General features: G+C 41.7%; 1 protein-coding gene across 1 annotated transcript in view; it reads left to right on the plus strand.

Moving 5' to 3' along the window:
* The window catches only part of TM6SF1 (transmembrane 6 superfamily member 1), a 31,643-nt gene extending 16,514 nt beyond the window's left edge, over nucleotides 1–15,129 (plus strand). The window contains exons 8-10 of the mRNA XM_088472993.1: nucleotides 7,239–7,331; nucleotides 11,515–11,634; nucleotides 14,924–15,129. Of these exons, the coding sequence (XP_088329119.1) occupies nucleotides 7,239–7,331; nucleotides 11,515–11,634; nucleotides 14,924–15,115 (405 nt within the window). The 3' untranslated portion in view covers nucleotides 15,116–15,129. The remainder of the gene's footprint in view (nucleotides 1–7,238; nucleotides 7,332–11,514; nucleotides 11,635–14,923) is intronic.
* Nucleotides 15,130–22,745: the final 7,616 nt, after the last annotated feature.

Here is a 22,745-nt window from a genome sequence, read left to right on the forward strand (position 1 = left end):
GGTCGTAATGCGTTACTACTAGGACGCACCCGCAGACTGTGCTGATTAATTAGATATTTGACAATTATATATCTGTGTGCGACTGATTCTCTGAATCTGTATACAATGTAGCAGCAGTAGCTTTTTTCATTCCAAGTTCCATTGTGGTTCATATACAAATTCAGGTGCACGCAGGTATACAATTGTCACATATCAAATTAATCAGCAGTCTGCTGGTGTGTCCTAGTCTCGTTATACTGCGACTAAGAAACATTTTTTGGCAAAAAAAAAAGGCGCATTTTCGGCAAACAAAAGCCAGATGCTAGCAAAGTAGCATCAGAGCTGGCGGCTCACTCACGCCAGGCAAGTCGCACTGCGTGGTGTATTGAGATTAGATGTGTTAGGACACATCTGTAAAGGAATTCTGAATAACAGTTACACAGCTTTTAAAGGGGATTTAAACCTTCAGATGATGATTTATTATATTGCCTTTTATCAATTTTGAAATCAATATGACAGCAGATCAAGTCTTGACCTGTTGTCATGTTGCTAACAAAATTGATTTATCTTTAAATCTTGGCAGTTTTGATATTTACGTAGCTGCTAAATGAGAATTAAAATTGCCCTAAATACAGGACTGTATTCAATGCACAAGGTTGTATACAAATTCAATCACAAATAAGAAACAATGCAGAATTTTAAATTGCACCTATCTAGCACCTGCAGCATCTCGAGCTTGGAGAGACGATTCAGGGGTGTTAATGGGTAGATACAGTGCAGGAAGGGCATACAGACATAAGTTACACAAATCAGGAAATGCATTCGCTGTAAGATATACATTTTACACAAACCTAAGATGGCAATTCAATTAAATGTGATGATGAATAGCCGGGAATGAGTGCATGGTGCTTATCAATTGTCCCCCGTGCACGCTGCACTAAGTCGGGAAATGCCGTTTACAGCACCTAATGCCAGGTGTTTAGGCCGCAATGCTGCTAGCTCAGGCACTAAGCCCACTACTAGCATTGCTGCACTAGTTTAGTTGGATTTCTGCTCGCACCTCAGGAGTGTGCAAGAAGAAATCCTCTAGTCGCGGGTTAATAGCGCGGCCAATTGAATAGCTCCAGGAACTCATTCCTGGCACTATTCATAATCGCATTTAATTTAATTGTCCCCTAAGTTAGGTTTCAAGTGATTTATATGATTGTTACATTTTTGCTCCTGACACATCTAGAATGTAGGCTGCATACAGTATATAATATAATATGCATGAATTTTAAAATAAAGAAAAGGAAATGCAAGTGTGTAGAAGCATCTTCATTCATAAACAACCTGGGCATCTTTACATTCTAAGGCGGAGATTTAATAAAGCTTGGAGAGAGATAAAATTGAGGTAAATAGCACCAACCAATCAGCTCCTAACTGTCATTTTTCAAACACAGCCTGTAAAGTGTCAGTTAGGAGCTGATTGATTGGTGCTATTTACCTCCAATTTTATCTCTCTCCAAGCTTTATTAAATCTCCCCCTAAATCAGCTATATGTGTAGATAGCTAGACATGTATAAATCACAAAGCCTAACAAAGTGCATGTCAAGATAAGACAAGATTGCGTAATATGTTGGTGTGAAAAAGTTAATAAAAACAAAACTACCTGGTCTGTCTAATAATGACCCCATGGTTATATTTCACACTTACTATTAAACATCCAGTTCTGCCACCACAAAGATTTAGTAGTTTAAGAACTGACACTTCTTAGTTACTTCCTGACCTGTGCCAAAATACAATAACAACTTAATCCCAGTAAGTTCAAGAATGTTTACCAGTTGGTAATGATTGGATGTAAGTGTATCATTATTTTATTCAGGAGGAGGATTTGTACAAAGCATGCCAGTCAAAAAATCTGAAATATATATTGTAGACCAAATAATCATGTCTTAAATGTAGTGCTTCAATACTAGGTCTACGAGACATATGGAATCTTTAAGAACACAAAGACAGAACAGTCTTTATGACAGTTTAATATGACAAGAATAGTCACAATCCTCATTGTATATAAACAAATAAACATACATAAATATGCAAAAGTTTATTTAAAATAAATTGGGCATAAAAACAGAAACATAGCACACTTACATACACTTTTGTATTTTGTTGCCTGTGCAAGGTCAGACGGTATGGACAATTCATCAGTAGACAACTGAGCTCCAGGAATTGACATTTCCTAATACCATTTGAACACTTTTTAAGCAGTCTTTCAAGCAAAGCCCCTTTCCTTTTGACTTCACTGAAAGAAGTATGTGTGTTTAAGCTAATTTGTTTTATGGCCCTTCCTGTTCTAACAAATTTTCAGTAATAAGTTGTATAATTAGGATATCCTTCTTTGGTTGTACAACATATAATTTCTAATCTTGCGGTGTTCCCCGCCTGCCTTGGATCCCACTTCAAGGCCGAACGGCAGCCTCCTGACGTCGGATCCTCGCAATAGAATCTGACGTCAGGGCCCACCCTCCACACAGCCGCCAGTGGCGGTTGTGTGTTTGTTATAGCAGCCAATGAGACAGACAGACTCTCATTGGCTGCTGCGTCCACGTAGGGAGTCGGCTGCAGCTCACTCATGAGCTCTTCCTTCCCGCTCTCCCTCCCCCCCCCCCCCCGCTGCGGGGGATGGGAGAGACGTCATAATGTCTCTCCCATAATGCAGAGAATGAGAGGATAGCTGCGGTCAGGGCAGGAGCGGGGATTCAGGTAAGTTTTATTTTTTCTTTGTGTGTAAGGGGTGGTGCTACTGTGGGCATACTACTTTGGGCAAAACTACTGGGGGCACTTCTAATGGGAGCATACTACTAGGGGCACACTACTACTGGGGGCACTTTAAATGGGGGCATACTACTAATAGGGAACTACTAATGGGGGCACTTCTAATGGGAGCATACTACTGGGAGTGCTACTAATGATATACTACTGGAGGCATACTACTAGAGGCACTACTAATAGGGACATACTACTGGTGGCACTACTAGTGGGGGTATACTACTGGGGGCACTACTACTGAGGGCACTGTATAGGGGGCACTACTACTGAGAGCATTGTGTAAGGGACACTATTGCTGTGGGCATTTTATAAGGGGCATTACTACTGTGGGCTTTGTGTATAAGGGTCACTAATGTGGACATTGTGTAAAAGGGGCATTACTGTGTGTCGTAACATAAATAAGAGACACTACTTTATGGTGTAATGTGAATCAGGGGCACTATGGCCCTTATTCAGACTCGCTCTCAAGTGCTATGCGCTCGCAAGTGGGTCGATGGTGAGGACCTGCGCACCCGCAGCACAAGCCCAGGAGCGAGTGACAAATTCACTCGCTCCGGGGCTCGCTACAAACGGGGCGGCTGTCTATGTAGATTGATAGCTCGCCCTGTTTTGTGGGGGGGGCTGGACAAAAGGAGGCGTTCCTGAAGGAACGTCAAGACCATCGTGACCATCGGGCTTGCGACGAGACCCTTGTGGTAGGGTCTTGTTGCCGCAGGCCCTGGAGTGCTTTCGGCTCTATTAGAGCCGAGAGCACTCCCACTGACATCACTTGTGATGTCAGTGGGGCCGGCCCCAGACAGTAGGCGTTCCCTCCGTCTGGGCAGCCACGCCCCCGGCACGCCCACCAAAGGGGGCGTGCTGTCACTCACCATCGACAGCACGCCCCCTTTGTAGCGAGACCCATAGCGCCGGCTTGACGGTCACTATCCGGGTCTCGCGCATGCGCACGACTGAGCCGGATCCATCGTGCGCATGCGCACTGGGCCAACATCGACCCGCTTGCGAGCGCTCAGCACACGCAAGCGGGTCTGAAATAGGCCCTATGTGCGGTGTAATGTGAATAAGATTGTGCACTGTGACTCCTTGGGCCGTAGCCCACTGTGTAAACAAGTACTGTGACTTTGCTGGCCGTACCCCACTGTGTGGGTGAGGGGGCCCAAGGACAATTCCATCTTGCACTACCTTTCATTCCTGCCACTGCTTGTGGTAATGTTTCATAGATGTGCTTTAAACTGTGGTGTCTGTTTCGCTACTCTGTCGCTTAGTAACCAGTCAGCTCACTGCAACCTTTGGCCAATAATGATGAAAACAATATTATAAGCTATGAGGTGGTCTAAATTGACAGTAAATGACTGGAAATAAGGTAAATAATTGACGTAAATAATGCTCTAGGAAGAAAAAAAAGCCCAATTTATGTGATTTTAGCTTTTTTGTCAATTTTTGTAAAAAATCCAAAGCCAGTCACCGCAATTTGGCAAATCCAAAGCCGGACGACGAATTAGAACCAAATCCAAATCCGCCAAAAATAGTCCGGCGCACATCCCTAATATATATATGTACAGTATATATAGATATAATGTACAGAGGTCTCCCAAACAATGAATTATAAAAGGAGGTGCTTTGATTAATTGTGTTCAATATTTGAATATGCGTAACACCTGTGGAGGGGTCTCACTAGTCCATTCTGTTAAAGAAATTCCCCGTTTTTAGCACCATGGGGTGGTGCAATAGGCCATAGGGGGGTATTCAATTAGACGCGGTACTTTATCGCCATCTAATTGTTTCCCTTATCGGGGGCCTTATCGGGGAAGCGTGGCAACACTAAAGAGGGAGGATTTGTCAGCACCTCAGCCAGGGATAGACCCAGGGGGGCCGCGATCAGTGTCAGCAGTCTCTTTCAACCCACTGCAGCCCAGCACAGAGCAGCGTGTGCTGGGCTGATGACAGGAAGCTGGCGCCATCGGGGATCTTTTTCACCTGCCCGGAGGCAAGTGAAGCAAAATTCCCGGTAAGTGCCGTTTTATTGCGGCCGTGATCGCGAAAACACATGGATCTGGGAACTTATCCCGGATCCTATGTGTTTTCGCTCGAAAACGGGACATTTTTCGTGTGGTAGAAACAGAGGGTAATTGAATTGCCCCCAAAAAATATTGTCCCGTTTTTACCGCACGAAAAATTATTGTGGCTAATTAAATGCCACAGATTAAGGGGGAAAGAATATTCCTCCATAATCTGTGACATTTAGACAACTCAGCAAAAAATGTAAAAAACCTCCTTGCTAGGTGACACAAGACGTACCTCTGAAGTAAAATCACATTATATTAACTTTACATTTACATATTAGAGGGTGTGGTAAAATCAAGCCCTTTGCGGGTAGAAAAACCACCAGAGTAAATGGAGAAAGTACTGCAAAATGCTCAGCTCCTTTATATAATGTCATTCTGAGAAGAAAAAAGTCTTGTATTTGCGTAGGTGCCTTTTGGGCCTGATTCAGATCCGCACGACAATGCCACAGCAGCTGCGATGCATATCCAAAGTATCCCCGAGCATAGGGACGCCCACTACTGCCTTCTCATATCTGTCTGACGATGTACAACAGCGTAAACATCGGTAATATCAATGCAGATCAGACGCCCACCAGCCTTCCTAATAAGTCTAAGCTGTCACAGACACAGCGGGTCTCCAGACACGCAGGGGGCTCTCCTGCTGCGAGCAAGAACTAAGTGACTAATTTATTAATTGCACGCCCAGAAAACACTTTATCATTTAAATGGACCTGACACGCCTGCGTTTCTCTAGCCTCCCCGTTACCTCCCCCAAACGCTGACTACCTGTCACTCACTTTGTGAGTGATTCCTTTGTGGGAGTGTAGTCACAAAACAATTGCTGTGCATCCGCAGTGCGGCTTACACGCATGCGCAATGGCTAAAAATCGCTCAATCTGCGTAAACATGATTTCATATAAATCAAGCTGTTAGGCTTTAAATAATATTTAATTACCATCTCTACTGTACTTGTATAACTAGATGATGTGTGTTTTAAAAATTTAGGGGCATAAAAGTAAAAAGAAAATCTCAGGAGCTTTAAGTGTATGTACAGTATATGCTTGTACGAACACCATAGGCTCCAATAACGCCATGCCCGTAGTGGCCATATTATCAATATATGCAAGAATTTTATTTATTTATTATTTATTTATTAACCGTTTCTTATATAGCGCAGCATATTCCGTTGCGCTTTACAATTATAAACATTAATAGAACAAAACTGGGTAATAACAGACAGATATATAGGTAGGAAGGCCCTGCTCGCAAGCTTACAATCTATAGGGAAATAGGCATTGATACACAAGGATAGGTGCTATATATTGCATTTTGGTCCAGCCAGAATGCACAGTTTCTTGGTTGGCTGCATGATCCAGTCACACAGGAATGTCGACCAAATGTCATGAGGATGTGAGAGAGAGACAATGTGTGAGATTGTGTGTGGACTGTAAAAATGGGATGTAATTAGATATGGAAGCTATGAAGGTTATGTGGGAGGTTCTGGAATCTGATAAGCTTGCCTGAAGAGGTGAGTTTTCAGGGATCACTTGAAGGATTGGAGACTAGAGGAAAGTCTTATTGTGCGAGGTAGTTCATTCCATAGAGTGGGTGCAGCGCGAAGAAAGTCCTGTAACCGTGAATGGGAGCAAGTAATGCATGGGGATGAGAGACGCAGATCTTATGCTGAGCGGAGAGGTCAGGTTGGGAGATATTTTGTTTAAGTATCATTCAGTTGTAAGTGCTTCATTGCTTTAACCAGCAGGAACACAGAGCATGTTAGATGAAAACAATATGTTTTAGTCTTATGTCCCTTAAAGGCAAAGAGAGGTTTGGTGGAGAATTATTTTTATTTAATCCACCAGAAGGATTATTTTAGATAATAGTACTGTAGAACATGAGGTTTCAAGCTGTAATATCATGGCTAGTCTGTTTCTGTTGTGATGCCATGTAAATAATACAGCCTTGATCACAAGGCTGTCATAAGCAGTGTCCCAAATTTACATTACTGTTCTGTCTGTCTGATTCAGCGATTCCATTTATTATTAGTAATGTGCTGCAAATTCACTTTACTAAACAACACTACTAAAACACAAATGCAACTTATTTGGGGATTTATATTAAAAGATTCACGTACCAGAGTATGTGAACCCTGCAGTTACCCACACATACTGTATCAAATCTGATTGTTTGCCATTGAAAGAACGACCAATTTGCCACCAGTTTGGCCACCCTGAGCTCATATCAACCTGAGCAATTGCTGTGACATTTAACCAGGCAATATTTAAACTTGGTATCTGAGGAAATGTTACTTTAATCAACATGCTAAGTAACTGTTAGATGAATAGATCATTAATATTACTAGTATGAGATTCAATTAAGTATGCATTTTACATTGATTCACAGATTGCCTTAGATTGTCCTTCTGATCTTTGTCGATTTTATATACAACTTCAAGAACCTTATATTAAAGATCCTGCTGCTTACCCAAAACTCCAGGTAAACTTTTGATAAAAACATACATTGCCATTATACATACCTGGTCCCGCGTTCGAATCAGCACGGACCACAATTACAATCGGCCGATTGTTGTATACTGCGCATGTGTATGCACCGCACTGCGATTATGCACACAGACAGGAATCCATCGCACAGTGAGTGACAGGCCGTGAGTGTTTGGGGGGTGGTGACGGGGAAGTTGTTGCAGAAGCGCAGGCTTGCCTGTCCGTTTGAACGCCGTTGCATGGGCGTGCATAAATTAGCCACTGCGATTGCCTATGCAGCTTGAGTACTCACTGTGTGCGACAAGACTTGCAATTTCTGTGATGGGTCAGAGCTGCTGTAATTGTGTGTGATGGGCCAATGTGCTTCGATGTTACCACTGTATACACAGGACTGCGAGGTATTATGGATGTGAGAAAGCAGAAGTGGGCGTCTCTATGCTGGCTGAGCGGTGGCCGGCATTAGCGTATTTTCGCAGCTGCATTGCATGTGATTACGCAGCACTTGCGATCCGTCCTGAATCAGGACCTGAGATAACACATGTTTGAAAACAGCGTAATATTGCTTTATTTAATATTTGTAGAAAACTACCTTATTCTGCAAAGCTGTATATGAGTTGTATAATACACTAATTTGAGAATTGACCTCTGAAACATGAACTGCCGCAAAGGGAAATTTTTTTATTAACTTGCACCCTTGGGCCATAAGGAGAGTTGTGTGACCAGTGCTGCCCCCATGGGGATGGCAAATGTCTGCCCCAGTGGCACCTGAAAAGTCACCCTCCAGTCTGGAGTTACATTGGGATCGCAGCTAACTGCTCCTGGACCCTCATTATAATGTCATATGTTATGGGGGCTATCAAAGGGCACATTAGTTCCCTGCTACATCCCTGTGCCCCCTACCCTATTGTACATGCTGCTATTTTTTTTACCAGAGCCACAACAGTTTAATTGAAGACAACCCGCTGTAACCTCCCAGTTCCCGCCCCATACATTTCCATTACCGTGCATCTAACTTTGTACTCTGACTCTGGGCCTGATTCAGAGCCGCTCGTAAGCGGCCGCTCGTTCGCTCTGAGCGATGTTCGCACAACTGCGCATGCGTATGGGTTGTAATACGCATGCGCGAACCAGTCATTGCGGTCGGAAATTGTGTGCTCGCAAAATAGCGAATGCCTACTAATTTGAGTGACAGAATGAGGCGTTTGTGGGTGGTAACAGGGGAAAGTGCTTGAAAACGGGGAGTGGAGATCCGAACGCAGGCGTGCCAAACGGTCAAAACGGGCGTTTTAAGGGTGTGCATAATTAACAAAGCAGCGTCATCGACCACGTCACTTGGTTGTCTCTTAGCCTGAACTGGTTGCATGATTGCGGTAGGAAAATCCAACCACAAGCACTGCGAGCAGTTCAGATGCCTTTCAATGTACTCGATTAATCAAATAAATAGCGGAGATGACATAGGATGCGAGCGGCCAGGGGGCGTCTTTACAAAATAGCGAGCGCATATTTCATTCGCTCGCTCAGACATAGAGGCATCAACAGACCGCAAAGAGCGAGCGCTCAATTTAAATAGCCGGCCCCTTTTTCTAAACGAGCGAGCGCAAATAGCGTCCGGCTCTGAATCAGGCCCTCTGTACGAACAAAATTAGGACATGTGTGGTGCGACTCAGATGTATGCACATACACAGTGTTCTCCCCATGCAATATTTCTCAGGCGGTACACCTAGCTAAATTTCCCTGCTGCCCGGCACTGTGAGGTGGCTGAAAGTTATGCTGCACTGACGTTTCATAAAGAAACGTCAGCAAAACGCAACTTAATGCGCGCGTTACAGTGCAGCTCACTGCTCAGCCACCCCTTCCACCTCGACCTACCCTGCACTGGAGGCAAACATTACAGTCTCACAGGCTTCCTCACCTTCATCCCATTGGAGCTTATTTAAAATTCCCCAATGGACAATCTACATATCCTCCAGTGATCTCTACCACACCAACATTCTCCTCTATCTCTTCTAGTATCTTTTCTACATTATGCTTTCTACTGACAACCATCATCATCCTGTCTAACTACTTTCTAGCATTTTAATCCCACGTTACACCCATATCAAGCCTGTCCTCTACTCTCCCTCCATCACATTAGGTGCCATCCTCCTACCTCGCAGGTTCTCAAACTCGGTCCTCAGGACACCAATTAGTGAATGTTTTTCAGTTCTCCTCAACGAATCACAGGTGGATCTTTTAATGTCTATGTGTCAGTAATGACTACACCTGTGTAACTTCTGGGTGACCTGCAAAAAGTGAACTTTGTGGGGTCCTGAGGGCTGAGTTTGAGAACCACTGTCCTGCCTCATTTTACCTTTCTTCTGACCTTTTTTTCTTCTGTCAATCGCCTCTAATCCCTCACCACAGGTGCATAGTACTACCTTCTTCCTCCTATCACAGTTTACCCACCTGTAGGGCACTCTCCCAATTCTTCAGCTGATCCCTTTTTATCTATCCCCTCTGCAGTTTTCGTCTTCCCACTGTCATTTTCCTCCATGTAGTTTATCCCAAACTCCTCATCCCTACCTTTCCTTCCAGCCACTTTCCCTCAACTACATATGCTCTTTGCAGCATTTCAGTTTTACCCCTCCCTACCTACCCTTTCCACCACAGTTGATTCCTCATGTGCATTGCCCCTGCCCGCTTTCTCACCCTCTTCCTCCCAATTACAGATGATCCTCAGTACTATCCCTACCACCTGTCCACTGTTTTCCTCCCATATTCTACCATAAATCCATACTCCATAATAGAATTAGCAACCTTTACCTATGCAATCTGGAATTGCCAGATCTGTCTGTTACAAGCTTTTCCTATTCATGACCTATTCCTTTTTCTCATTGTTTCCTTGCCCTCACCGAAAACCTGGATCTCACTTTCTGACACTACCTCCCTTCTCCGATGGCTGTATATTTTATTACACACACTCCCGGACGGCCGCCGATGTGGTGGCATACTCATTCTACTATCTCCTGACTGCACCTTCAGCATCATACCCTCTGAACTACAGTATCCCTCACTTTCTCATGCTTCAAATTTCACGCCATATGTCCCTTCTTACCTATTCACCTATACATTGCAGTTATCTCCTGCCCCCTGGGTCCCATCTCCTACACTTCCTTTCCTACAGCCTAGTCCACTTTCACATCAGCCTCCAAACTCATCTCCCTTACCTCCAATCATGGTCTCATCCAGTGGACCTCTTTTCCCGAACACCATGATGTCTCTGGACCTTGGTATTCTCTGTGTGACATCACCTACTTCTCTAACTCATCCTTCTCACTCTGATCTCAACCTTCTCTCCTGTTACCTCTCCTACACCAGCAGCAGTGAGAAGTCTCACACTGGGCTGCTAACAGAGAGGGGGGAGCGGCGTCGGACCTGGGCCCCCACCGTGCAGGGTACAGGAAGATAGACAGAAAGGGAGGAGACACATTTAAAAAAAGAAGGTCAATTAAACAAAATTAAATATGAAAGTGGATACTGTAGGTTGTAGGAAAGGAAGTGTAGGAGATGGGACCCAGGGGGCAGGAGAGAACTGCAATTGCGCATTGGGCCACGCCTCTCGTGAATAGGTCACGCATCCTTCACACGGGCCGACTTTCTACCGCCATGGCTATAGTCAGCACATCCAATTTTCCTTTTTAGCAGTTTTGCTAACACTAACCCCATATTCTCAATGGGTGCATTACGTTTTTCAGTAATTTTCATCTTGCTTGTTTATGAATTATGCTTCTTATAAGATTGACACTTTTATTAGCTTGTTAGCTCTGAAGCTGCATACACACACGATTTTGTTGCCAACGATTTTATGAACAATTTTCTGTCAGATTATCTGTAATATTTTTAAAAGTGTATTGAACGATATTTTTGAACTACAAGCGATTTTTGCATATTAACTTAATGAACTTAGTTTGACTGAACTACAAATGTAAACGCGCATGAACGATAATCGTTCAGCGTTTTAACTCAGAAAGTGAACTATTTTTTCAACGATTGAACGATAAACGTTATCGTTATCCATAATCGTTCAAAAAATTGTTGTGCGTGTATGCACCTTGATTATTTAAATCCTACCTCAGATCTTGCATGAGAGTAAATTTTACAAATAAATAATACTCGGTAACTAATTCTCTATTTTGTAGATGTTGGTGTATATGTTCTACTGTGTTCCAAACAATATGATCACACTGTATGGTCTCCTTGTTCCTGGATGTACGTGGATGCTAGACCTTACTCTTATCCATGCTGGTGGATTGGCTCAGGTAGAGTGAGCATTACCTTCACTAAAGGTCTTTTAAGAAACTGCTAAATGCAGCCCCATCATTTGTTGATGTCTTGCCCATAATAGTATGTAAATGTGTTTATTAGGTTGTGTATGACTTAGCAGGCCAAGATAAGTCTGCTCCTTCTCTTGGTATAATTAGATATTTTTAGAACGCTACCTGTTACAGTAAATCATTCTGTTGAAATCACATTGGTAAATATATGAATACTACATGCTAATAGAAATTCAGAGATCTTTGTAGCATATACTATATTTGCAAAACTATGTTTAAGCACTGGGCCGCGTCAAGGCGTCTCTGTACAAGTGTCTCTAATATACTGTTTTGAGAGGCCGGATTGGACCAGTATTAGGAAAGTGTGCTGGTTCCTGTAGTGCTATTTGGAGGATTCTGGGGTACCTCCAAGTAAGTTGGCTCTCAACTTAGATATATTAATGTATATGCTACCTATACATGTGGCATAACAGTATGCAATTATATGACCCAAAGTGGGTTCTATTATCATGTAGCGTAGAGACACCTTGGCGTGGCCGGAAAGCTTAAACATACAGTATCTTTGCAAATATATGCAACACAGATCTTTGAATTTCTATTACCAGGTAGTATTCTAATCTAATTGCTGGTTTATTGCAGTGTACTGGGGGACATTATTCTCTTTTTTTTTTCGAATCTAGAGTAAAACCCTCCCTTTCATGAACCTGTGAAAGACTAATAAGTTGATCTGAGCAACCACTACTTATATTATTGCTGAATATACTGTATATTTAGTAGGATACAGCTTATTTGTCATGCATCACCCTGGAGAAGTGCAGAAGCTAAAGTCTCAGTGATACGCTTGTAGTCTCAAAGATAACAAAAAGACGCTATATAGTTGAGCAACTTTGTCTTAGAACTGGGATGTAGCTTTTATAGTTTGTGATGAAAAGGGAAGCTATTATTTAGGCTTTTTAATAAAGACAGTGAAAAGTTTGATTTAAGATAGAGCAATAGAGTCATAAGAATCGTATTAGACGTATGGGTCATTCTATGTCAAGTGGACCGAGTTCGAACATAGTCCCCACTTGACCATCTCCAAGTTTGATAAAAATGTTACATGAAGGTTGGCATATATGTCAGAATAACTTTGGGAAAATTAATTCACAATATGCAATAGTAACAATAATACTATGGCCCGTAAGCAGGGGAGTGGGTGCAACTGTCACCGACTCTGCAGTGCAAAATCAGCATTGTTCAGGTTATTAGTGTGTCTGATCTAGGGGAGTAAAAGTTGTGTAAGTGGACGCCTGTATAACTTTTGGCGCTTATTTAAAAAATTGCAGTCCTGAGTCTTACATGCTTTTGCTTTTTTCACAGTATGAGGTGAAAATAGGCAAAATAAATCAATTGCGTAAAGCTTAATCTGGAATTCAGCTGCTTATATCTCATTTTTTTTAGTATGACATCAGTGTACAGTAGCTGACTCCCCAAGTGGCCTCCATCAGAGTCCTAACACATCAGACTCTATTGTTATCCTGTTACCTAAAATTGCTCTCACAAATCTCACAGTTAATTTTTGCCCATATTTGAAATCCAAAAGCAAAAAAGAAGGATAACCAATTTTTTTCAAACAACATTACGGTAATTAAAAAGAGCAGATTTGAATCTAAAATATATTTTTTCAGGATAGGTATTTTACAGTTGAAGGGAGAAAACAGGCCTTAAAATAAGGTAATTGTTGTCCTCCGCAGCAATATTATGAACAATGAGGCATTTTTCAGTGGCTGTTATTATAAAGCAACAAGAGCTTAGAACCCATTATTTACGTGTATTTGTCCAACTTTTGGTGGTGATTTATTTATTTTTTTATCTGGACTGATGCAGACCAATGTTTTTTTTGTAAATTAAGCTGAAAGTTGTCAAAGAAAATCTGTCACAACAAATCTGACAACACATTTAGAACTTGCTGACTTTCAACAAGACATTAATATTGCATTGGTCCATGGTGGCTGCGCCAGTACGCCATGCCCAATAGCCATGCAATAACAGCCACAGGTGTTGGGTCTCTTTTCCACAAGTACCCAAGCTTGAATTTGGGTTTTTTTCTGGCTCCCAAACTAAAGGGTGTATTTATCAAAGACTGGAGAGAGAGAAAATTGTGAGAGATAAAGCACTAACCAATCAGCTTCTAACTTACATTTTACAAGCTGTGTTTGAAAAATGACAGTGAGGAGCTGAATGGTTAATACTTTTTCTCTCACAATTTTATCTCTCATCAAGCTTTGGTACATAAACCCCTTAAGCTGTTACATTTCATTCATGGCAACAGAAATGTTTTTTTTTTATCAATGCTCCAATATGGTTGCTGGCAACAGGCTGTTCACATCCAAATATAATTTTTTTGTAGCTGTCCGGTTAATACAGCCCCTGATAATCGGGTATTTTTTGTTTACTTTCAGAAACATTGAGGACCAAAACATGTGCTGCCACCCACAGCAATAATTTAGACCTTTCATTTTATAAACACTACTAAAAAAATTAGTCATTTGGTAAAAACTAATAAGGATTTATACTAAAGCAGGTGCATATGGGCAATCAGTAACTGCAACTTTATATGTCCATGCAAGTATAAGTAAAATGATGCATCCCTGCACATTTAGGGTAGGTACACATGGCTGTATGCGAATGTTCTAACATGCACCTACGTTTCATATAGTACAATTGTGTATGAGCCGATACAATTATTCTGGTTTTATATGCTCATTTTGCTGTAAAGTCTGCAAGGGTGTTTTTGTGATTACTAAAAGTGTCTAAAGGATCCGCTCAGCACACATCAAGGTGCATCTTCAGCTAATCTTGGGAGACTGCTCTGAAACCTAATGTGTGTAAATGGAAAGCTCTCCAGAGGTGCCCCGTGCAAATGTCACAACGACATAGTCCTACCATCTCTAATTTTAATACAACCCCTTCCTTTAAAATAAACTTAGTTTTTCTTCTAAAATACTGTCCCATGTGGCCTCATTTATGGTTTCAGGTAATCATGAGATTATAGGAGACAACAGGACTGTGTTATACAGGTGGCAATGTGTGTATATAGCTTTATTATGACATTACTCTGAGAGCACCTGTTTATACATAGCACGGGATTTAGCAGTTTGCTGTACAATGTGGGCGTCATGCGGTTTTCTTTATGTATGTTTATATGTGAGAGATTCTGCTATGCTCATTGATAACCAACCTGTATATAGTGAGGAAGGTGATTATTGATAATTGATTCCTCTCCTTTCCGCAGGCGCAGTTCTCTCACATTGGTGCTTCACTTCATGCAAGGACTCCTTATACCTACAGAGTTCCTGATGAGGCTAAGCTTGTGGTTTTAATCACAAATATACTCTTTGGGATAGTTCCGCAGCTACTAGCCCATCGGTGTATAAGTAAGCCAGAATTTTTTGTGACAAAGAGATCAGGGGCCAAAGTTGAATAAAGGTAAAGTGTACGTCCAGCAAGAAGAGGATCACATTCTTGATACCTGTGCACTGTATATAGACATGTTTCTTTCTTTGCTATGGGATTACTGCACAACTCTACTCTAAGCCATTAGCACTTTGCTTTAAGTGGTTTGGGCCAACAACCATATGTTAAAATCGATGGGCAATGTATGCTGTACAAAGTGAAACCATAAACCAGTGGTTCCCAAACTGGGTGCCATGGCACCTTGGGGTGCCACGGGGCACTTGCAAGGGTGCCACAGGTTGCTGGACCTGGACCAAATCAAATTATTTATGGTCAATGTGATTGGAAAAACAGTGATAGTGGCTGCCAATTATAATATATATGGACAAACAGAAGAGCAACCCTGTCCACCACCACATAACTGAACCTAAGGATGCAAAATTTCCTTAATTTAATATTTATGAATTTCTCAGTAAGAAACTTTTGTCCTAGGGGTGCCATGAAAAAAATGCTGATACTATAGGGTGCTGTGATTCAAGAAAGTTTGGGAACCACTGCCCTAGTCCATGGCCCAGTACTAGAATGGTAATGGATTACTCCAAGCAAGAACTAAACAGTGTCATGTTATGAAATGGCTGATATACAAGTATACATGTAGTGAAGTGTTACACCAGAATGATACAAGGTACCAATTTCACTTGGTACAGTAAAGCTGCATACACACTAAACGATTTTGATGGACGATTTGAACTATAACCATATCGTTGAACGATATATCGTTCAAATCGTCCAATGATTATGAACTGATCGGCGAGCAACGCGCGCTCCCACGGGTCATTAATCTGGGGATATTGTGAGCGATGCCAAAGCAGCATGCCCCCCTCCCCTTCCCGCCGTCATTTTTTGTTGGTCGGCATTGGCCAGTGTGTATACACTTGCCGATGCCGGCACCCCCGTCGGGCCCGCCGCTGCATACACACATCATCTAATGTGTATACGGCATAAGTTAGTGACTCTTTTAGCAATCTGATAATTATTGCAACTCTCAATATGTGACCTTCTGTTATGAGAAAGCATGTTTCCTATTGTACTATACCGCCACCAACATCAAAATAATATTCCTTTTGAGGGGAGGGGGTTAGAGAAGAGGAGCCATGGCTGCAATGGTGTATGCAGCAGGCTAGCTTGGCCTCTCCTACATACGTCCTGCAAAGTTTCTGGTGTCCGGAGATCGATGCTGCTGGGCTGACTTGCTACGAAGCTCCTAGATGCATGGTCCTGCAGTCCCCTCCATTTGCTGCTATTTATGGCCCATAGTAAGCTAGTTTTTTTATGCAATCTGGAGGAGCCCGTATAAATAAATGTACAGCAGTGTTGGGCCTTGGAGTGTTTATTGTACCTGCATAATTCCCTTTCTCTACAGCACTTAAGCCAATACTTCTGGTTTTGTGAGTACTAACTTTTATGAAAATATATCAGTAGGAGACTGATGAATTCACTATTTAATTTCTGGCTTTGGAGCACTTAGGCCATTATTCCTAGATCTCATACAAGAAATTGCTCCTGGCCTTGTGAGTACTTAAGGTGCGTATCCACATAGCGATTTTAACAGGCGATTGAACGATAACGATGTCGTTATCGTTCAATTGCTTGAAATCGTACATGTATCGGGCACATTTAGGCCGGAAATGAATAGCAATGTGCGCGAAGATATTGAATTAAACATTAATTCTAGTTCTGGATCTGTGTTTTTATGACCCAAGGCCTCATGTGGCTCATGTTACCTATCTTTCTAAGTATTGATTATTGTGTATGCAGGTAGGAGCAGAAGCCTACCTTATGCTTAGGCATTATATTCTTCTTCTGCTAGTGGCACTTACCAGGTTTAGTTAACCACACGTGATGAGGTAACCTGTAAAAGTCAAGGGCGGCGATTCTCAGATTGGCGTATCTGGAGGGTCGGCCGTGACAATTGGTTCGCAGTGGTGGGATAATAATAATAGTTTTTTTTATAAAAACTTAAGTGAAGAAGGGAGTACTCTGAGAGAGGAACTCAATTTCACCAGATACCAGAACTCAAAGCTTATATTAGTAAAAGGTCACAATGTGAAAGCAATTTCTGATTCCCTACCCCTGTTCTCTTATTTTTATTTTGGCGAGTGATGGCTGGAAACTACAAAGACCTCAGGAAGGAAGAGCTTGAGGCGTGGTGCAGGCAGAAGGGTCTGGTCAGTGAGGACCAAACCAGGCAACAGCTGATCAACGCCCTAATGGACGCAGACCAGCAGCAAGTCGCTGGAAGGGATCAATCGGATTCCAGGTCTGTTGTCAAGGAGCAGATGGCACTGGAAGTTACGGGGCCCACTCATCGTACATCGGACTCCTCTAATACTTTCAGTGGGAACTCTGCCATTGATCTGTACCTACAGGCGGCTCTTAAGTACGTGAAAGAGCCCGACCCGACTATGATGCTGCAGCTTATGGAGCAGCTCAATGCTAAGGAGGCCAGGGAGGCTGCGGAGCACAAGGCAGCTATGGACCTGGAAGCTGCTGCCATGGCTGCTGAACGCAGAGCTGCCATGGACCTGGAGGCTGCAGAGCGTAAAGCAGCTCTGGACCGAGAGGAAAAGAAGGCTGATAGCAGGCTCCAGTTGGTGTTATCTAAACTCGCCCACCAGCCTGTGGCAGTCTTAGATAGGTGGAGGGCCTCTATGAGCTCCTTTAGTCAGAGTGCTTCTGGTTTTTCAAACTTTGTAAAAGAATTGGGGTGGTTGGATATGTGGAGACTTAAACATCCTGAGGTTAGCCAATTTTCCTGTTTCTCTTCCACCCATCACACTTTTTCACGTATAGACCTTGCCTTGGTTTCTTGTACATTGTTGCCCAAGATATTGCTTACGGTATCAGACCATTCACCGTTGGTAACAAAATTGGATTGGGGCATTCCCAGAGGATTTCCATTATGGAAATTACATTCCTCATGGTTACTACAAATGGGGGGGGGGTGTTGGAGCTGGAAGATATGTGGGAAGGATATTTTGCAGTAAATGTTGGTAGTGCCCCGATGTCAATTGCATGGGATGCCTTTAAGGCTTTTCTTCAAGGGTCCTTTATATGGCGAGTGGCTGAGATTAAAATGCAATATTGGAAAATGGAAGATTACTTGGAAACTACTTGTAAAAATCTAGAGATGCAATATTTTGGGGACAAACTAGATTCTACCCCTATTCAATGGTTGGAATGTGCAGGAGACATGGTGTGCTCATCTAACAGATTAAGCAAGCTGTAGATTATTGTTTCAATCTCACTGATTTTATATGCAGGCAGATAAGACTGGTAGTTTACTGTTACGTCTGTACACACCACAACCTGTGTTTTGGAATTACTAAAGGTAGACGGGTCCATAGTTACTTCTACTCCAGACATTGCAACTATATGCAACTCGCTTGACCTGTGATGTTTCTGCTTTGCAGACATGTAACTTCAGTAGATCTCCCTCAGTTATTTCAGGAGGACAGAGAATACCTTGATTCCCCTCTGACAGTGGAGGAGGTGAGGGCACCCATAGCATCGTTCCCTGGTGGCAAAGCACCAGGGTCTGATGGCATTCCTATTCAGGTATATAAAAAGCACACCAAAATATTTGTTCCGAAATTTTTAGAAATATTCAAAATGATCTTTGAAGAGGGCTGCCTCCCTTCATCTATTTCAGAAGCAATTATTATCGTTCTTCCCAAACCAGGGAAAAATCCCAAACTTTTGGATTCTTACCATCCTATTTGTTACTTCCCACAAACATAAAGATTTTAGCTAAAATCTTTGCTAACTGTTTAAATAAAGTTATAACATCAGTGATACATCCGGACCAACATCTGGTTTTATGCCAGGTATGTCGACAGCAGTTAACATCCGTCAGTTATATACCCACTTGCAGATATCCCATGGGCAGGAGTCCTTGGTTATAGTGTCATTGGATGTGGCTAAGGCATTCGACTCTGTGGAGTGGCCCTTCCTGTGGGAGGTCATGCGTCAATTCGGATTTGGTGCAATATATTTGAAATGGGTACAATTGCAGTACGACAGACCGAGTGCCAGATTGTCTGTGAATGGTTCTATTTCTTCCCCTTCTTTTTCACTGGCTCGGGACACGCGCCAGGGGTGCCCATTGTCTCCGTCTTTATTCGCTTTGGCGAAGGAGCCACTGGCAAGTACCCTACAGTCTCATTCAGACATTATACATTTGCGAATGGCTGGGAGGGAGGATAGGGTGGCTTTATATGCTGATGACTTATTGTTTTTATCTAATAATGTAATCAGGCTACCAGCAGCTCTTCAAGTCATAGATTTATTTGAAGTATACTCTGGATAAGTCCTATATTATGCCACTTAGAGGAAGCTGCTCGGTAACCCCTTTAGTCTCTCTTCCTCTTTGTTATTCAAATACCTAATTATTTAACACGGTCTACCCAACAAACACACCTAGTTATTTTGTTTCCCTTAATATAAACCCTTTTTTTATTTATGTTAAGGATAAAATGAGGGTATGTAGCCGACTTCCCCTTACAGTTATGGGTAGAGTCAATTTAATAAAAATGGTCCTGCAACCCAAGCTTTTATACATACTTCAACATTCTCCATCTTTTCTTTCTGCTGGTATATTTAAGAAACTAAATAGTCTCCTTTCTTCACTGTTTTGGGCGAATCATCGTTCCAGTATTAGTTTAAATACTCTTACTAGGACTATATCTGCTGGAGGTCTTGCATTGCCGAATTTTAAATACTATTACTATGCAGCTCAAATGGTACATCAGTGGATATGGCTTGAGGACCTGTCTAGCGATGCTTTGCATGTTCTTTTAGTGTCTCAGTCATACCCTGAGGTTACTCCTCTACAAATATTCTTAGAAGGTAGAATTATTGCATCTAGCCCGCCCTTATTAAAACAAGTATTAAAATTTGGAGGCAGATCTCCGGCATGATAGAGGCTCCTGGATTAGACCCTGATACTTCCTTGAGTAGCACGAGTATACTGACCGAAATAGCTGGTTAACAGACTATCTTAGTCTGGCAGTTTGTGGGCATTTCTACAATAGGTCAGTTGTATGATAACTCCGTTCTTTGTTCATTTGATCAGCTTAGATAGAAATAGTCTAATGGTATATAATACTTCTATCGATATTTGTAGCTTAGCTATGCCTTATTGGGGGGAATTCAATTCAGTGAGATGTAGAATAGCTGTGGGAGGGAGCTCCCGCAGCTATTCAATTCAACGCACTGTTTGGACGGAGCAAAGGATTTCTTCCCGCAGCCCCCTGCGAGGAGAAATCCAACAAAAGTGCCGGGCACGCAGCTGTTTGTCTGCTTAGCGCGTCGCTAACAGCCACGCACCTGGCACTTTAGTTGGAGAATGCTGGTTACTGCACCTTAACACCCAGGTTAAGTCGCGAGAACCGGCATTCTTTGACTTACCTGCTTCCCGACAAGGCACACAGTGCATTGAATTGAATAGCTTTGGGAGCTCCCTCCCACGGCTATTCATTATCGCGCTGAATTGAATTCCCCCCATTGACACAGTTTTCAAATTCAACCGTTTTAATTTCTTCTATATTAAAAACATTTTTGCTGACTCTCGGCCCCCGTAAGCCTTTATCATACTCTTATTCGTTTTACTATCCCTTCACCATACTGAAACTCTACAGTACCTAGACTTAAATCTCAGTGGGAAGAGGATTTGGGTCCTATTAAAGATGAGACTTGAGCATCTATTAGATTTGAACAAATTCAATTGTTTTTTTCTACATCGTACGTATCTTACTCTGGTCCGTTTAGTTAGATATGGAGGCGGCTCTAGTGATCGTTGTCCTAAATGCCACACAGAGGACGGGTAATTTAGGCATTTTTTGTGGGAATGTCAATTAATTAGCCAATTCTGGAACGGGTTAAGTCTGTTTTAATCGAACTGGGAATTCCTAATGTAACACTCACCCCAGTAGTAAGTTGTTTGGGAACGATCGAGGGAAATTTTATTAATAAAAATAGTAAACAGTTTATAATAAATGTGTGCCTTAGCTAAAGTGTCTATTGCTCGTTTATGGATGGCTTCCGAGGGACCGGAAGTTGAAGCCTGGTTGTCTTTGATACGCCTTACTATTCAGCATGAATCACACGTGTATATTACATGTAAGGGGCAAATTAAATGTAATCAGATTTGGGGTGGATGGCTGGAGTCCAGATATGCCTCATCATAAAAAACAATTAGCTGTACATAATAGTGTATGTCTTTCTTGTGCATTTAAGTAATGATAAGAGAGTCAGTGCAGCTTTTGAGATATTTTAATTTTTTATTTTTTTGTTGTTTCTCTCTTCCTTTCTCTTTCCTTGTTTTTGTATATATAAGTGATGCTATATATAAGCATAAAATGTATATTGTAAAATGAGATAGCTATTATATTATATATGTTTTCATGAATTATATATTTTGGTTGTAATTGGGTTGTTTATAATTATTAAGCATATAAAGGTTGTATTTATAGTTAGTATATATGTAGTTATTATATTTACAGACACAATATACAGGTTGAGTCTCCCATATCCAAAATGCTTGGGACCAGGGGTATTTTGGATAACGGAATATTCCGTATTTTGGAATATTTGCATATCATAATGAGATATCTTGGGAATGGGGCCCAAATATACACACAGAATGCCTTTATGTGTTATATACACCTTATACACACAGCCTGCAGTTCATTTTATACAATATTTTCAATAATTTTGTGGCTCAAGCAAAATTTGTGTACATACATGAAATTCATTTATATTTCATATACACCTTATACACACAACCTGAATGTTATTTTACACAATATTTTTAATAATTTGTGCCTTAGACAAAGTTTGTGTACATTAACCCACCAAAAATCTAAGATTTCATTATCTCAGTCATGCCAAAATTATTCCGTATTTCGGAATATTCTGTATTTCGGAATATTTGGATATGGGAGACTCAACCTGTATATGGTTTAATAACGGTAATTAATAGGTTATTCATAGTCACTATTATTGTCACTATATAATTAGTAAAATGATAGATATTACACCTATAGTTAATACACTTAGGGGTAAATTTACAAAGATTCGAGTCTGATCAAGTTTTTTTTTTTAAACTCGATTACCCTCGCCAGAACACAGGTGATTTGAGGTCCCTGAAACTCACAAATTTACTAAGAAGTAAGTTTAGCTGAGTGAGTTTTCCGATGGTGAAGCAGATCGAGATTTCTCCCCTGAGCAGCAAGTTTAGATGAGATAACTCACCCGAGATTGCAGTGTTTTCTCTCTGCCAAACTCTCCTGTACAAGTAGCCTGCACATATCAGTGAGATATGTGAAGGCTGCTTGTAAGTTGTACCTGTAAAAAAAAAAAGGGTTAAATGTTAAAAAAAAAAAAAATGATGTAGGGACCCTCCCCAAAAGACATAACCAGTCCCGGACTGCTCAGCCAGTCTTGGTTCCTAAAATGACAGTGAAAAAAACGTGTAGGGTTCCCCTGTAATTTAGGAACCAGCACCTGGCTGCAGGGACATTAATGGTTTTAAATATAGGGGGGAAAAAAATGTGTGGTGGTCCCCCTATATTTAAAACCAGCACCGGACCCAAACCGAC

The sequence above is a fragment of the Taudactylus pleione genome, unplaced genomic scaffold, assembly GCF_031769625.1.
Source record: "Taudactylus pleione unplaced genomic scaffold, aTauple2 ptg000129l, whole genome shotgun sequence".
Classification (NCBI taxonomy): Eukaryota; Metazoa; Chordata; class Amphibia; order Anura; family Myobatrachidae; genus Taudactylus; species Taudactylus pleione.